The sequence below is a fragment of the Bacillus rossius genome, chromosome 17 (genome assembly GCF_032445375.1).
Source record: "Bacillus rossius redtenbacheri isolate Brsri chromosome 17, Brsri_v3, whole genome shotgun sequence".
In the NCBI taxonomy this organism is placed as follows: Eukaryota; Metazoa; Arthropoda; class Insecta; order Phasmatodea; family Bacillidae; genus Bacillus; species Bacillus rossius.
The window spans coordinates 11566639-11585567 of record NC_086344.1 but is presented as its reverse complement, the minus strand read 5'-3'; the positions used below and the strand labels follow the sequence as shown (position 1 = coordinate 11585567).

At 38.2% G+C, this 18929-nt stretch overlaps 1 protein-coding gene across 1 annotated transcript in view; it reads right to left on the bottom strand.

Annotated features, from left to right (window-relative positions):
• LOC134540568 (zinc finger and BTB domain-containing protein 22-like) overlaps positions 1-18929 on the bottom strand; it is a 38918-nt gene that overhangs the window by 9147 nt on the left and 10842 nt on the right. The window contains exons 7-9 of the mRNA XM_063383387.1: positions 11689-11746; positions 6389-6628; positions 4191-4417 (exon numbers count right to left, since the gene is read on the bottom strand). Of these exons, the coding sequence (XP_063239457.1) occupies positions 4191-4417; positions 6389-6628; positions 11689-11746 (525 nt within the window). The remainder of the gene's footprint in view (positions 1-4190; positions 4418-6388; positions 6629-11688; positions 11747-18929) is intronic.

Genomic DNA, 18929 nt, shown 5'->3' with positions numbered 1-18929 from the left:
GTTTAAAAAAATCATTAATTTTTTTCTGGACACACTTATCTCTGTAAATATCATTTACAGCAGAACATATCTTCTCAAATCCTGCAATCAAGTCAATTGGCACATCACTTGCAGCAAGTACATTTTCCAGTGTACGCAAAGCACTGATTGTATCACTTTTGCTTGGAAGTTTATGCACTACCTCACCATTGTCGTCATCACCATCATTATCCTGACTTGTACCACCCTCACAAAGTGACTGTACAGCGTCAGCCGTTGGTGTTTCCTGTAATCCTCGTGAACCAACAAGATCTTCTGCAGTTAATCTTGCACTGGTGTACACACTGTCATCAATATGAACAAACTCATTGAAGTCATTATCAACTTGCACATGTTCTTTTAACTCTTGCCAATCCTCTAAAGGTTGATCACAGTCAGGTTCTTCAACAGTTTGCTGGCCAAAACCACTTTTTGCAAAGCAATGCACAATTGTCTTTTGGCTGATGCTGTCCCACGACATGGCTATACTGCGGATAGCATCCAAAACTGACCATCTAGGAAGCTCAGTCTTTCCTTTTTCACACTGCCTGATAAGGTATTTCACCAAGCGCTGTCTGTAGTTTCTTTTCAAGCACTGTATTATACCTTGGTCGAGTGGTTGTGTCACACTTGTTGTATTTGGTAGCAAGAAGAGTAAGGTAATGTTTTCCAACTTCATACCATGAGCAGTATGTGCAGCACAGTTGTCCAACAATAACAAAATTTTGCGATTTAGAGTCGCCATTTTCCTGTCCAATTTTAACAACCACAACTGGAAAATTTTTGTGGTGACCCAAGCCTTACTGTTTGCCTCGTAATCTACTGGCAGGTTTTTTGCTGCAACATCTTTGAAACATCTTGGCTTGGCAGACTTGCCAATAACCAAGGGTCGAAGTTTAGTACTGCCATCTTGATTACAACATAGTAAAACTGTAAGACGAACTTTACTGTGTTTACCGCCATGGCAGTTTTCACCTTTTACGGTTAGAGTTTTATTGGGCAACAGATTGTAAAAAAGCCCTGTTTCATCCATATTAAACACATCTTGTGGTGCAAATTTACTTACGATGGACTGTACTGACTGAAGCCAGTCACTCGTTGCTGTTTGGTCGACAGCTGCAGATTCGCCACAAATGGATTTTGTGGCCAAATTATGCCTATCTTTGAAGCGTTGAAGCCATCCGTTGCTGCAATGGAAATCGTCAATTCTGAGTTGCAGTGCCAGCTGATCAGCCTTTTCTTGGATAATAGGCCCGGAAATTGGAACTCTGGCGGCGCGCATTTGATGAAACCACTCCAGCAGTTTGGCCTCTAATTCGGAATGTTTACCGACGCGCATCCTTTTCTTAGTTTGATTACTACCTTTCCTGACCGCTTCTTCTATTTTATCTGCTTGCTTTAGAATTGTACTTAAGGTTGATTTTGATATACCAAACTCTTCAGAAAGTTCTGTTTTCGTTTTTTCACCCTGACGAACTGAATTTATTATCTTAATTTTCGTCTTCAATGCAATTTCCTTGCGTTTACGTTTTGCCTCCATTTTTATGTGTGTACGTACAAATTCTAAAGTTTAATAAAATTCTCACGAGATAATTCACTTAAACTTTCATTACAACGTACACAAATATTAAACACGTTAGGCGTAACATATATTTTGTTTTTATTGGTCCGGCACAGATTCATGTATACAAAGGAAGTACAAAATCGAACGTAAATACCATCCCACGTGAAGTTCGATATATCGAATATTGTACAAACGCGAGTGATTTCTGAACATATCGAACACACGAACGAGTGATTTTGAAAACATAGAGTTAAAAACACACTTCGGACACTCAGGCGGGGCCGTATCTTTGTGGTAATCTTTGGTTCGTATTAAACGGTAAACATGACTGTTTGTTTATACGGACGGGAATTGTTATTGTTCGCTATACATAATAACGAGAATTTCGTATTAACCAAACAAATCTTCATTGTGTTTAATGGGCATATTTCACGGGGAAATAGTAATAGGTAATATTAACGAGTCATTCGTAATAAGCGGGATAATATTAACGAGGTTTCACTGTATTCATAAAATAATTTCAATTTTTTTTTTTGAAATGTCTGTCAGCCAAGAGATATATTCGACCTTTGTTTGGGTTTCATCTATCCGTAACATTAGGGACATGTTTTTGTAGTAATTCATGATAAAAACTACTTGAAAACATTAAATTAAATGAACAAGGACGAATCCATAATATATCACAAAATTGTATCTATTAATGAATTATTTTCCTTTTTCTGCTTTAGCGCTTTATAAAATTAATCAACTATCTTCAACACAAAGAAATACGTCTAGCAGTATATGACAGAACAATTTAAAAATTCATTGAACAATTGTTCATAAACCATATTACAAATGACTAGGAATGTGCAAATATCAATTTTTTAGTTTGAATCAAATTTAAATTTAAATATCATATTATTGGGGAATACAAATATTGAACTTGAATAATAGGAATGGGAATTATTAATCCACTAAAAAATATTTTTCACGTCATGTAACAACTTCTGGAAAATTAGACAAATAATACTAAAGTGAAAGTTTAGCAAAGTGAAGTCAACTACAATAATTATAAGGAAAATGTTTGTTAAAATATTAAAATTACAAAACAATTGTTTTTTAATTACGCAGCTAACATAACCTAACCAACCAACCAACCAACCATTTCAGTTCCTATTTGCCTTATTTTCCACAACATGCACATTGATACAGAAATTTCTTTTATTTTAAATTCTGTATTGCCAAATTAGTGATTGAATGAGCTCATATTTACATATTTACACCGTAGATATTCACAAGTTTTTGAATTTTCGTTGTTAAAGGCCGCCCGGTAAATTGTATTTTAATTCAGCAATATCATAAAAACAAATTTTGGAATGTTAATACAATTATTTAGGTTTTTTTTTAAATATACTTTTGAGTCATGTCTGTTTCATCATAGATGTATACAGCAAGTACTGCTACTACTGTGTCACATGGTGTGTGTGTGTGTGTGTGTGCGAGGGAGAGAGAGAGAGAGAGAGAGAGAGAGAGAGAGAAATAGAGAGAGAAAGAGAGAGAAAGAAAGACTGAAATAGAGAGAAAGAGAGAGTGTGTGTACGTGTGTGTGTCTGACGATACGTGTACGTGTGTGTGCGTGTCTGACGATACGTGTACGTGTGTGTGCGTGTCTGACGATACGTGTACGTGCGTGTGCGTGTCTGACGATACGTGTACGTGCGTGTGCGTGTCTGACAATATGTGTACGTGTGTGTGTGTGTCTGACGATACGTTTACGTGCGTGTCTGACGATACGTGTACGTGCGTGTCTGACGATACGTGTACGTGCGTGTCTGACGATACTTGTACGTGCGTGTCTGACGATACGTGTACGTGCGTGTCTGACGATACGTGTACGTGCGTGTCTGACGATACTTGTACGTGTGTGTGCGTGTCTGACGATACGTGTACGTGTGTGTGCGTGTGATGATACGTGTACGTGTACGTGTGTGTGCGTGTCTGACGATACGTGTACGTGTGTGTATGATGATACATGTACGTGTGTGTGCGTGTCTGACGATACTTGTACGTGTGTGTGCGTGTCTGACGATACGTGTACGTGTGTGTGTGTGCGTGTCTGACGATACTTGTACGTGTGTGTGCGTGCGTGTCTGACGATACTTGTACGTGTGTGTGCGTGTCTGACGATACGTGTACGTGTACGTGTGTGTGCATGTCTGATGATACGTGTACGTGTGTGTGCGTGTCTGACGATACTTGTACGTGTGTGTGCGTGTCTGACGATACGTGTACGTGTGTGTGCGTGTCTGACGATACTTGTACGTGTGTGTGCGTGTCTGACGATACTTGTACGTGTGTGTGCGTGTCTGACGATACGTGTACGTGTGTGTGTCTGATGATACATGTACGTGTGTGTGCGTGTCTGACGATACGTGTACGTGTGTGTGCGTGTCTGACGATACGTGTACGTGCGTGTCTGACGATACATGTACGTGTGTGAGTGTCTGATGATATGTGTACGTGTGTGTGCGTGTCTGACGATACATGTACGTGTGTGTGCGTGTCTGACGATATGTGTACGTGTACGTGTGTGTGCGTGTCTGACGACACAGCGAGGCGCACGAACCTTGGCGGGGGCGGGGGCGGGGGCGGGGGGCTCATCGGCGCCCCGCCGGTCGTGCCTCAGGAACTTCCTGATGCGCGCCTCCTTGGGGCTGTAGTAGTAGCCGGGGTAGCGACGCTTGTGCTCCTGGTCGGCGCGGCGGGCGGCCGCGAAGTAGCCCTCCTTGGTGTCCGCCCCCAGGCTCTTCCACATGACGCCCAGCCGCACCGAGATGTCCTTGTTGGTCTCCCCTGCGGCAGCCGACAGTCCCCCCCCACTGCCGCGGCTAGCAGACATTCCCTTCCGTCACCACGCACGCAGGCTAGCCCGATAACCAGAGGACAGGTCACATTCGGAAGTAACATTTCAGTGCGATGAAAGAAAGAATTGATGTACTGTCTAGAGCTGTGGCAAACCGCATGTATCCGGTACTGAGTAACGGGTGCGTCGTCCAGTAACGAGTAACGAAACAGTTACACACGGCTGCATCTCGTTACTCGCATTTTTTTCGTATGTTTCACGCACGCGCGCGCATATTAGGTGAATTTACGTTACAAAGAACGACGTTTGTTTATTTTAAGAAAATATGATTTGGAAATTCGTCGTCCAAGTTTTTTTTTTTACTGTTTATTAAAGGTATTGTGTGTGTAGACAAAGTTTGAGATTGGAACAGAAACAACGTAAGAAAGTATTTTTTACAAATTAGAAATATGTATGTTTTTGTTTTTTATTATCGCGTATTTTCACGTTTTTTTGTTCTTATCTTGAAAGAGATAATATAATAAAGCCGCTCTAATGAGATTTAATTGTTTCTTGGTTAACAAAAACTGTTAATTATCAAATTTTGTTAATTGTTTATATTCTATTTATTATTACTTACGTGACGTCATACTGTACGCGTACGCAATACGACCCGATTCGTTGCTGCAACATAACATAGCATGTTATGCGATATCAGAAGTAACGAGTAACGTAACGATACGATAGTAACGAATACATACAGGTACGATTTTTTTTTCGTTACTTTTACACCTCTAGTACTGTCACGTAGCGCAACGTCTGCCTGGCCTGGACTGCCACTTGTCGCTACTAGTCGCCCCTCCCAGTGTCTTGCAGGAGTCGGCACGACTCGGTCGGAGGCCCACGAGGGGCTAGGACCGGCCGACCAGTGGCGAGAGAGCGCAGAGTCCAGGCCTGCAGGGCCGTGCCGGGGTCGGCAACCGTGCAGCAGCTTCGTGGGGGAAGAGGAACACCCGAGATGATAGCGACGCGGTGCTTGCGAGTGGGAAGTGGGGACGAAGGACAGAGTCACCTGCTCTTAGGAGACCGACAGACTCTTTACACTTCAAGAGATGAAGTGTACATTTTTATATTTTAGTATGGTAAATAAATAAACCGTTAATTAATAAATAAATTGGGCTATCCTTTTCAAAGCCTGTTTCCCCCCAGTTCGTAACAGTACACAAATAACAGGCAAAGTTATTGCTTTAATTGGTGATAACTTGCAGCATACTGTGCAACGGAGAACAATCTCCGCCAGAGGATGCTACAACCTGCTGAGGAGATATAAGTTATGACCATGAATATGTTTAAAAAAAAAAAAGGGGTCAAAGAACATTTCGCCCCTAAAGGTAGGAGGCTCCTGCAATTGGTTAGTTCCTGTATGAAAGGATACAAGATAAAAAAAATTAATTTAAATATTTATTCAAGTAGAAACCAACAATAAATTAATAAATAAATTCGTAGTTTACCTAAACATGCAACAAGATGCATGTATCGACTAGAATGTGAACGAGGCAACACGCCATACGCTAGGTACTAAAAAAAAAAATTTTTTTAAGCAAATATAAACAACGATCCATTGAACATTGAGGTAGGCACATACACGTTCATATAACACAGGATATTTAAGAACGTGCCGTGGCAGAACCAATCATAGGGCTGACAAGTAGCGACGTAGTAAAACAAGTAAAGTAAATTAAAAGACGGAGAGTTACGAAACAAGTTACATAACTAAAACCGCTTCGACTTCCGACATTGGGGAAGATTTAGATCTTCGTCTACGACTTTGATTCGAACACCCTTAGTTACCAGATTCGAATTTTTAAATTTATAAAATATTCTTAAATTTTTTATGTATGATTTTTTTTCCTTGAGTCTTGAATACAAGAGGGTTGAAAGGTACCGGAGGGTTGAAGGACTCGTGCAGTGCGTGTGCGTACCAGGGTACTTGCCGGCCAGCTTGCTGCGCCACTCGTTGGCGAACACCATGAAGGCGTTGGGCGGGCGCGGGATGCGCAGGCCGTCCGAGTCCAGCCAGTACTGCGTGCCCGGCCGCTTCTTCCTCTTCCGCTCCTCCGGCTCGCCGTCAGACTCCTCGTGGGAGCGCGAGCCCCGGGCCTTGCGGTCCCTCAGCAGCTTGGCGCGCGTCCCGTACGGCCTGGCGTCCGCCCGGCTCCTCACTGCGCAGTCCCGGGACGGGGGGTGGTTAGTACGTGCTGGGACAGGCGGTGGGGGATCGGGATTCAGGGATTCGAGGTGGCCATCTGGGGTGCCCACAAACACCCAGTCACCTTCCAGCAGAGCCGTGCCGAACGGGTCGTTACCACAACGCCGAATGTCATAATTGACCACAACGCCGACAGCTGGAAAACTGCTGTGTACCACAACGCCGAAATAACAACTGAACGAATTTGTGTGTGTGTTTCTTAATAGTACCTTAATGCCGAAATACCACAATCAAACCTAACCTTACCTTACCTAACCCAACCTAGCGTAATATAACCTAAACCAACTTAACCTAGCCTATCCTAGCCTAGCATAACCTAACCTAGTCTAACCTAACCTTTGTGGCAGTCCTGCAATGACATTTTTCGTGTATTTCGGCGTTGTGGTACACAGCAGTTTTCTAGCTGTCGGCGTTGTGGTATTTCGGTGTTGTGGTATTTCGGCGTTGTGCGTCCCCGTGCCGAACACGAATCGGCAGGAGCCGACTTTGCCGATGTTCAGCTGAACCAGCATTTCTGCCGATTCAACGACACGCTTGTTAATTTTCAGCCAATTTTTTTTTTACTGAAAATACACCATAGTGGTAGTCCCTAACGGTTCAAGTGTTAAGTAATAAGCATAGTGTAAAATAAATTTTAGAAATGAAACTGAAAAGGGCGTGTCATAACCTAAAAATCCACCAATACCCTTTTTTTCACTTTTCGTACTACATACTACAAACTTTGAACTCGCATCCATTTACTACCTACATGTGTAAATATCCAACTTAAAAACATCCTATGTTGTAATAACATTCTTGAACGCGTAGCATCGTAGATAAATATGCATCACCGGCACGGTAAAGTTAGACAAGGACAAAAAAAAACTTGCTTTATTTAGAGCATATCACCAGTACAAACGGAAAGTACCAGCTGCTTGGACTGAAAAGAAATGTTGGTAATATCGTGACAGAGACATTTTTTTAGTAAACTTACGTAAAGATTTTAAAATCAAATAAAAAAGGTCACCCAACAATATAGTACTTGACTTTACTGTTTCCCGTGCAAAGCAACCACATGAAACACTTCTCTGTATGAATGTTTGGTACCGTAAATTTTTGCTGCCACACGCGTTAAGATGATATAGGAATTCCTGTTCTTAAATTGTAAACATGAACAAAGTCTAATTTTGCACATTTTTAATTCATTTTTCTAAACTTCATATTTTGTAAATCAATATATTTCATGGTTACCTATTATTAAATAATATTATTTTATATAATTATGTATCGATTAATTAAATTTTACAGCCGCCATTAGTAAATTCATGTTTCAATAAGCAACTAAAGAGTCGTCAACAAACAAATGAAAACAAGCTAAAAATACAAGTTTAAAAAGGAGAGGTTATTTTCCTTTTATAAACTAAAATACATGTGCATTTGCAGTGTATGCTTTTCTTATAATGAGTTCTTTAGTGTAATTTAATAAACTGATTAATATTTTTTAACCAAAATGTGTTTCTTCGCGTATCAGTTCGGAATCGGTGAATCAGCAATGGTTGTATTGGCATATTGGCAAAATTTTGTGAATCGGTACAGCTATACTTTTTAGTTAACTTTTTCTACAAGTTTTATCGATCAAAGAATAATTTTAAAAAATATACAGACCCAAAATTAAACACAAGCAAACATGATTATGATTTTTTCTACAATTCACACGAACGTACCCACTTTAAGTTAGAAATTTAAAACATTTTCAGAAATAATTTCCACCGAACTTAATTGGACAGGTGCTGATTATTAGGTAGATTTGGAACAAAGATGTTCTAACATAGCCAATACCATGGTGCGACTTCCGGGAAATTTTTATATAGTTTTTTGTTTCAAGGTCCACAGACCCCAAAATCATCGTAAATCAAAATATTTATATATATTTTTAATATTTTATATATCTATACATATATCACATTTTAATGGTCACAATAACTTTCGTAAATTTGCACCATCACTTCCAAACTGATAAATAAAATCACTTATGGAAAATCTTGGTCGAGTTCGTTAATGGGAAAAATTCCACCAAAGGTGTAGAAATGGGGGAGGTTTTTTTAAAACAGAAAAATCGTTATAACGCCCATAATATGATGAATATCGCTTATAGGAGTAATACCAAAAACATACAACCAACCATAACTGCAAGGGGTGGGGAAAAAAATGATTGGAGGACGAAAAAATCCTCTAACTCCCTTAGTAGGGACACTATTGAATCTGTTCTAATTTTTTGTACATCTTATAATTTTTACCTATAACTTTTGTCTAAAACAATTTTTGGTAAGACAAACCATTGCTGCAAGAGGTTGAAAAAACAGGGGTTGAATTTAAAGAAAATTCATAAAATCAGTACCTAGTACACTATTAAATCTGTTGTTATGTATTGCAAAACCTTAAAATATTATCCATAATTTTTTTTCTCATATCAATTTTTATTCTACCAACCATTACTGCAAATACCTACAAATAATGGACCACCTTCCTTATGAAAAATTTCTCTATATTTCTATTTGCTAACCCCCAAGAAAAAAATCTAGTATTATAGTTATGCTTACAAGCAAATCTCTATAAAATAGAATCACGCAATGATAAACATAAAAAAATTATGCAACATTTACATCAAAATCTTTGTGTGCAATGGCAATTTAATCTGAATGTCTGTGAAAGTAGTTTATATTAATTAAATATGATATGTATTGTTTGCTCTGTAATACAATACCGATAAAACACAATCAGCAAAACCACGTAGATAACATAAAAATGCATAATAACACTATAAAAATACTATATTCTTGTTAGTCATAAAACTTAAAATAAAACAAAACTCAAAAATTTCTATAGAAATGTAAACTTCAAAAACTAAATCAGTATCTTCTTCTTAAGACTTTTGTTTGGAAAAATTATTAGCTTTCAATAAAACTAAACACTATTTATAGCAAATCATTTTTCCTAATGTATGCTTATTGTAAGAGTTAGAAATGCAAGAATTTTTTTTGTTGTAAATCTTAGTCTTCAATCATTCTGAAAGTTTAAAAATAACTTTGTAAAGTAGTTTCAAAAAAGGGCTCATTTTTGGTTTATAAAATCATAGAAGCTAATTTTGGAAAAAGTTGATGCCCATTTTTTCAGCCCCTAATAAAAATAATAACATATTAAGTATTGCATCAACCTCATAAAATCATCCAATATTATTTTTCCAGGAACTCCATCATTATGCAAACTGTTTGATAATCAAGTGGGAAAAAAAAGGTTGGTTGAAACTAGACAAATACAGTGTAATCTCAGTACTAAGTACTTACAGGGACCTCAAGTTTTTGTACTTAGTACTGAAAGTACTTAGTACTGAAACATACATACATATCATCTTTACAAAGAGAAAAAAAAAAATTAAAAAATACAAAAATAGCGATATTGTAAGATACATTATTTTTTAGCCAACATCTGACTTCAGTTTAAACATTGGTGTGTATGTATAATTTAAGTTTAGTTACTTTTAAAAAATGTGTTATTTCAGTTTGTTTTTGAGCTTGAATGATGCTCTGTTGAACTAAATGTTCTATCTCATATTATGTCTTCGCAACTGCGACTTGCTTTTTTCCTTTGTCTAGTTCTCTGAGTATTTCCACTTTTTCCTTAAGCGTGAATTGCTTTCGTTTCTTTTTATCTCCATTTATCTCATTTTGCAGCACAAATACAATGCGGTGTCTAAATAACGTAACCTGAAAATAAACTCAACAATAACAATAAAATATCCCGGCACAGACGTCAAACAGTATATTAGCGTAGCATAACACTATTGTCTAAATAATTAATACTACTCTCAAAATTCCATGTTTCGATGTATCGAATGGTGTTGTGTTGCTCACGTCGCATACTACGTATGGTATAATCTATGGTAGTGCGCGCAACTGTTTGTAACTTTGTTTTCAGGGTTTAGAGGTTAGATAATACGTTGTGGTGGTATTTGTGTATGTTTGTTCTACAACATTAATCATTTAGCTGGAAATTTATTTACCAGTTTAAGTAAATTTTGGTGTAGTAATGCCACGCTACGAGTAGAATTTATACGTTATAGTGAAAATATGATACTTTAAACTGAAACCATTTTGCATGGTGAAGATACGATTTTTGGCGGGGACTTAAAAAAAATACGTTAAAGTGAAATATACTTTATAATGAGGTACGTTGTACCGGTATTCTACTGTAGTAGCAGCAATTATTAATCAATAACAGCGCTAGTAAGTGCTGTATAAACCCAGATGCAACACAACAACTTTTTCCCCAACAAATAAAAATTTGTTTTGCTTTAGAAACTGGATTCTTATTGCTGATATTCTTGCCACTTAAATAAATGCTAAACTACATCACAGATCGTTTATTTTTTTACTCTATATATTGTCCCATTTTTGTTTGTCTATTTGTGTGTCCTTTTGTTTGGATTTGATGTTTTAGTTTCTGTGCTTTGTTCGTATGATTGTATTTAAAAATTTGTTTTGTGCCTACCATCTAACGCATTCTTGCAATAGTAGGCATGTTACAACTATAGATAACTAAATGACTGCAGCATAATAAAATAAGTTAAAGTTAAAATTTGTTTGAAATGAATGAAATAAGTGGTCCTGATGAAAGAGGAAAATGTGGACCTCTTGCATTCGGGTGAATGAGGTACGTAGCGAATGCATGAAACAAAAGAAGACAGGACAGCAGGCCACAACGGAAGAGGCAGATCACACACTTAGGAGAGATCATTACAAGAGGAATGGGAAACAGAGCAAAGAGAGAGGAAAATTATAGCATTTTGCTGGCTTACCCGGCTGCAGCGTTCTTAACCAATGAGAACACTTCAAACTAAACAATTACGTTTAAACTGGATTTGCAGTTACTTTGAACACATATAAAGTTACATACAAACAACTTTTTTCTGTAGTTTGCCAATAGTAATTGCTAATTGATGATAGATACACTACTGAATGAGCCAGCGATACTTACGAGTTCTTGATATTTTATTGTTGGACTTCACACTTGTAGCTTTGGAAAAATCACATTTCTGAAAAATAAATAGAAACAGTACATTTTAAAAAATATTAAAACATTAAAATGTTCTAGTTCTGTGCAGATTTTTTTAGCATCACCATACATTATTCCACAAAATATTTCAATAAATAAATATATATATTTTTAAATGACACTAACCCCAAGCCATGCAACACACATACAGAAAATCCCTGTTAAGAAGTTTCTCAAGGCAGTTAGAAGTTTAGACTTCTAACAGGAAAAATGTATGTATTAATAGATCCAGTGGTGAAAAATTTTGATCTTCCTGTGCATGAAATTGTCATAATTTGGATTTTCTTAAGAGGGTTTAACTGTAAAATACAACCACACTAGGCACACTACTGCTAACAAATAATTACAGTAGCCTGTTTGGAAACTTCACAAACTCTAGGCTCGTAAAATAAATGTTTCTAGCACACACTTTTTTTTGTAAGAAATAAGAAGTATTGATGAGGAAAATAACTTTTTTTTTTTGGATAAACAACCATTTTAGACAGTTACGTAAATAAAAATTATATTTTCTTATAAAATAGTACTAAGAAGAATCGTAAAACTAAATTTCTATTTGTTCAATTATTTACATCATGCAACGAGGCTAGCAAACATATTGTGACATCTGGAAGAGCACACACCCATACATTCACGCCTTTTACTAGGATTCAAACCCTGACCCTTGTGATCCCAGGGTTAAGTTACCCCATGTGATGTGTTAAATTAGTTCCAAACTAAGGTTTTTGCATTAAAAATGTAAACTGACATAAAGGCAACTAAATAAATTCCACTAACTGAATCACATACATCTAAACAACTTTGTCCACAACAGCTACCAAGGCATGGTTTCAATGACTATGATTATCACACTCACACTTTCCCTTTAGTTTTGTGTCGCCTCGCAACTCAGCCAAACACGTCAATTTATTTGTTAACAGTTTGTGATAATCACTGGACACAAAACAACAATTTTTGTTGTTATTAATCATACATTAACCACAAATCACATTTGTGTGTGGAGTACCACACAGACCCCATGATAAGCAATCCTATACTGTACTTTATCCATCCACTGCTGTCCCAATAGATAAACAGAGAAAGTTTATAAACTAACTCAACTATCTAAGATGTGACGAGCTTCATGCTAGAAACTAGACTACACCACTTCAGTGTACCATGCAAACAGATGCTCACAGAATAAATTACTGTGAGAAAAAGCATTAAAATACACCAAATACCTAATACACTCGTAATCAATAAAATCATTAACAAGTTACACTATTAAAAGACACATTACTTAAAAAGTTGTGGACATGCATCGTGCAGTGAATATTTACATACACAGGGTGGCCACTCTTCTGGGATAATAAAATTCCTGGTTTTTTCAAGGGTGGTTTTTATCAATATTTGCATACAATTTGCATTTTTGTTACACAAAGCACACACAAAACTAGTGCTACCAACATGCCGTGCGAGAAATTACTACCACCCTACAACATTTTCAGCCAAAATGCTGTTGCTTTCGAATACAGAAACATAATAAGAAGTATGGAAGTCTGAATTGTTAATGGTTTCTTACGTACTGCAAAAGTTTTTAAAAGCAATATGAACAAATTAACTTTCAGAAAATATAGCTCACGAGCATACTGTCGTGCTTCGACGGGTGGTGAACATGCTCACGACCAAGTTTCTCTATCATAGGCTTTTAACAGCCGTATGTTATTATAGTACCTATTACGATCGTTACTTCATAAAAAAAATTCCCGGTTCTAATAAAAATTCCTGGTTGATTCCAAGTATTCCTGGTTTTTTTTAACAAAACCTGGCTATTTCCTGGTTGGCTGGCCACCCTGGTACAGGCATGTTACGTACATCAATATTTCCATCTACTTATTAATTACAGTTACCCTTGCAGTAAGAAAAAGAAATAAAGCATCAATAAAACAAGTGGTTAGCTATTAAATAACATACTTGCAGTATTCTACATGCAGATGTACTGGACTTCAAGCTACATATCACGGATATCTTCAAAAATATAATTTTAAGAGACATTGTTCACTGTGCTAAGTTGTACATATGAAGCATATTAACAGAGCCAATTAAGAGGTTGATTTATTAAAATTAAAAAAATAATGCTATAAATTTTATAATCACCATTATGTACATCATGTGATGAAGTTCAGTTAATGGCATGATTTTTATATTCATCAAGAACATACAGCAAGCAAAGCATTTGCTTCATTAGATGAAACACCTAATTTTAAAATGTACAGCCTATGCACAAATCTGGCAAGTAATGAATTGCAGGCTATCCATGGGTGGAGCGTACCAACGCTTCCCGTACGTCTCATCCAGGTCTGTTTAAGATGTAGCCAATCACAAACGACTATCACTGTTGCTGACCACGTGTGATTGGCTGATGCCAGAGCTGAAGGGTACGGACAAGATTTTACGGTGGATTGTGACGGAAACTAAAACGAAATGCATGGCAATGCCAACACACCATACAAAATACAGAAGTCATTGCATTGTACTGGCACAAAGAAGTGTGGAGATATGTGGCTTTTTCCTCGGGGGTGCATCGTCATCCTTCCTTGCATCACCTCTATGGACACACCCCTTCCCCTTGTTGGTTTTTTTTTTGAGACACATAAGTCACGAAAGTAATAATGTTTTATTTGTATTTGCTACACAGACTTTGATTTGACATCCTTTGTTCAGGTGCCATCTTGTTTTTTGTATGTGTACGAATGTTGTTATCGTTGCAGCCATGTCGGCTATGTGTGTACTGTGCGATACTAGTAAATAGAGAGTGAGTTAAAAGCAAAACGTTGGCTACATCATCTATTGAAACTTACAACACGCATATCACTCGTTCCCTCTCCGACAGTCGCCTGCCCCTCTCTGTGGTTAAAGTCTAGTCTCCACATGCGTTGCTTGCACGCCCTGAATGCTAAAGAAGGACTTGAACTCTCTGGCAAGGTCTAACTACAGTCTTAGGTCTTACTTGTGGTGAGTGTCCGAAACAAGTGATGGCAAAATGTAAATTTTTTATTGTTTGCAGTTCTCATAAGTCATAAGGTACGTATTTACCCGCGTATGGGTAAATTTCATGATGATATTTCGTTTGATAAAATGTATACTGCGAGCCATACGAGAATTTTCCATTTTGGGTTAAAAAAATAATATTAACATTTCACTGTTGTGGTTGACTATGTGCGTAAATAACTAGCCTGTGTTGGTTTTCAATAAATACATCACGAGGAAATATAAATTGTTTGATTACAATATCTCAACAGTGGGTGGTAGGCATCGTGAACTGTGCCGTTAGCTACGACTGTCGCCTGTCGGGCCGCGGTTAAGTGACGTGTCTGTCTGCCGCCGGGCTGTGTCACTCAGCAAGAGGGTGAATCTCTAAATAAACCAGCCAGAGAGGGGAAAGAGGGGAGGGCATGCATGCGTGCGTTTGAGTGCGTTGCGGCCACGCAGCAGTCTTACGGTTCTCTCCTCTCTCATCGTTATAAATGTCTGTGAACTGACACCGTACTCAATCATAAATAACACTTCTATCTCGACAGGTTTTTGTGATGCAACTATGTATGTCCGAACATTGTTTTTGCATGAGATTTCCTACTGCTACATACAGGGGTGTAGCACCAAATCAATTTCACTCAAACAAATTTCATATTAAAATTAATAAAATTTTTACCATTACAATATTTAAATTTAAGACCCGAAAACTGCTAAAATAGCACTATTTTACACCCTAAAATCCTAATTTTCCCGGGTGGGGGGGAGGACCCCCGGACCCCTTGCTTTAATAAGGGGGGAGGAGGGGGGGGGCAGCATGCTTCTTAACACCCCCCATACACAAATCCTGGCTACGCCATTGGCTACATATCGTTCTCAAGAGGAAGACGACGAGTTCTGGTGCTGACGCGACACGGAGGTCAGCGGCTTCAACTCTTCCCGGAGCCGCGGCGACCTCGGAGATTCCACGCGTGCCGGCAATAGCTGGCGTGTAGCAACAGCGACCGGACACTCTGCGGTATTCACCGTAGCGCCCGAGTTAAATAATGACGGTGGTCAATCACATTAAATACTAGTTATTTTGAGAATGTTTCTGAACTGTGTTTAAAGCAGTTTTGTAAACGGTCATTCTCATGCATTTTAATGGAGAGTTATTCTGTGCTTTCCATTAATATTGCAATTGTCTTGGCAACAGATTGATAAAGCTTAATGTGTACTGGAGTAAATAACCAATAGGAATTTTAAGCACTATGGTTACATGTATATAAATGAGCCACTTTTAAACTTACCCAACACTTACTGAAAATTTTTTTACAACACACGGAAATATTTTACAATAACCAACAATATTTTCACTGCTCCTCAAGCAATATTTTTTGCATTTTACAAAGAAAATTTTTTAAGTGTTCATGAGGGAATAAAATACAGTCAAACCTCTCTGAAACGACCCCTCACGGTTCCCAGGAATAGGGTCTAATAGAGGGGGGGTCGTAATAGATGTTTTCCGAAATTTTCAGTTCATTTCAACCCCCCCCCCCCCCTTATCAAACTGCTACTCGCTAAGAAACCAGCCGTACAATGGCAGGATGCTGTCACTCACAATGCTAGACGGCTTTGCTTTAAACCCACTTCAACCTTCATGACAAGTCCGTCGCCCTACAGGCCACCTCTAAAGAAAATATGTCAAAACAGTTTACTTTTACTGGTTAGTTTACATGTACGTTTTCTGCTTGCCGTAGTTAAATACACTAGAACCCCAATGTCACGAACCCCGGATTTAACGAAGCAGTGATTTTACGAATACATTCTCGGGAACTGTCAATAATTGGACATTTTGACCAAAATGTGAAAATCAGAAGAAAAAAAAAACGAAATGAAAGATAATTAAAATCTGTTAATTTTAACACACATCGTATTTTTGTGTCAGCTTTAATACTTCAAATAATGTTCATGTAAGAATAACAAAAAAATAATGGGACATTTTCTTTAAAAATATGGCAGCTGTAGGTTCTGAAACGCGAGTGGGCGCACACGAAGCTCGCCCGGCTGGCTGGCGTTATTGCTCGCGCGAGAGGCGAGACGTGGAATGTTAGAAGAAAGATAAATGCGGGGGAGACAGACGGCAGCCAGTGTGTTTCCTGCGTGGGGAATAAGTGGCGTAGCCTTTTTTTTTATGCTGGGTGAAGCGACCTTTTTCTATCAACCCACGGGAAAAGATAATTGCTTGAGCTGTCAAAATGATAATTGCTTGAGCTGTCAAAATAAACATCGCTGCGGCAGTTAAAACGAGTCGAGGCGGGCGTGCATCCAGTCGGTCGCTGTGTATTGTCAAACGATAGTAATGAAAATCAAGAGAAATCCAGCAGGTAGCTTTGGCAAAGGGACGTGGAATGGGGGTTGTTAAGCGCTGACAGCTGTCGTAAACACGTTGCCACAAAAACTTTTATCTGCACCCTGCCGGCAAAGGGACGTGGAATGGGGGTTGTCAAGCGCTGACAGCGGTCGACAGGAAGTGGTATCTATTTTTAGATATGCGCTGCATACGGCAGTACAGCACTCGGCAAGAGAAACACAGTAACACGCTACTCACCACAAGAAACTTATTTTCTGTCCGATTTTCTTCGGATTTTCGGCAATGTTTTCACGGTTCCTCGAAATCGGGTTGTAATAGAGAGGTGGTTGCAATGAATGGGGTCGCAACAAAAAGGTTTTACTGTAAACCTTTGTCATTATTATGCCTTTATTCTTACCTTCTGTATTTGAATAAATCAAGAACACCATAGGTACATGTATCGCAACTGAATCAGAGAAAAAAATTTTTTTTGTAATCTTGTAAAGCATGTACATAACATTGAAATTTTCAAACTCAAAACTACTCAGCTATGCTTGAAGCATGTTCCATTTTCAGCAAAGTTTTTTAAAGTGTAATGTGAAACATAGCAACACATGTAGCAAATGAAATGAATCGGTTAACATGCACATGAATTCATACTAAAAAGATGGGGCTTCCGTTAATTCCTTCTAAAGATTTTGTTTTAACTTTCAGTTACCGTATTTACTCGCATATAGGTCGCCATCGCAGATAGGTCGCACCCATAATATGAGGTCTTGAATTTGGTATTTAAGATTCCCCCCATATAGGTTGCACCGGTAATTCATTACACATACGTATTGCACCACAGTAAAAAAAAATTTAAAAAAAGGGCCGCAAATTGATGTAAATTTACCGTCGATAGCGCGCCGTGCGCGGAGAAAGGTCATTGTACTCGGTCAGCTGCTGTTACGGCGCGCCGTCTGGCTCTCTTTGTTCTCTGAGCTGCGCATGCACAGTATAACTGACTCAACGCTCCGCCCAGACTCGTGACCTGACATCAGCAGCCAGCCAATAGATGCGAGCTTAGCAGAAAAAAATATAAGCTCCACCTCCCGTGTACCAGTTTTGTCCAGTTCTAATACCAGTTTATTGGTATACGCACCAGTTTTCTCGCTGCCGTGACATGTTCAAGTTTACGTTCATCTTGATACCAATAATTAATTAATTACGATCTCCAGGAATAAATTGTTAGTTTAAAAAATATGCGTCAACTGTACCATACTTCCGAAATTATAAAATACGTATAAAACAGTTACCAAGACTCCGCTCATTTTATCTTGTGAAGTTTGTCTCGTACCAGTATTTCGACTAAGTTGTGACATAAATACAGTATCAGAACTTAACAATCAGCCACGCTTATACATTCGTGAGTTTACGTTTTTCCCTCGTGCATTTTAGATTGTATCCTGCTATAATTACTCGGACTTTTACACGCCTAGGCTTAAATTATTACATGTTTAGAAATAAAAGCAACTTTTCATGTTATAAAATATGTATATTTTGCAATTTAAAATGTTCATTGCCGACTATAAACGTTACGTTTTTCACGATGTTTTAAGGCCTACTAGCTAATCTTATCTACTCTTAAAAGTACCCACGGTATTTTCTGGTTGTTTATGGTATAGCGGGATGGATTCTATTTTTGAGACGTAATTCGCATGAAAGTATTGTATTGGACTAAATGGGAACTAAACGGGACCTGAAGAATATAGTGCAAATAACGGGAAAACGTAAATAACGGTAACGTAAAAAAGGGGTTTCGCTGTATGTGTACATTGTA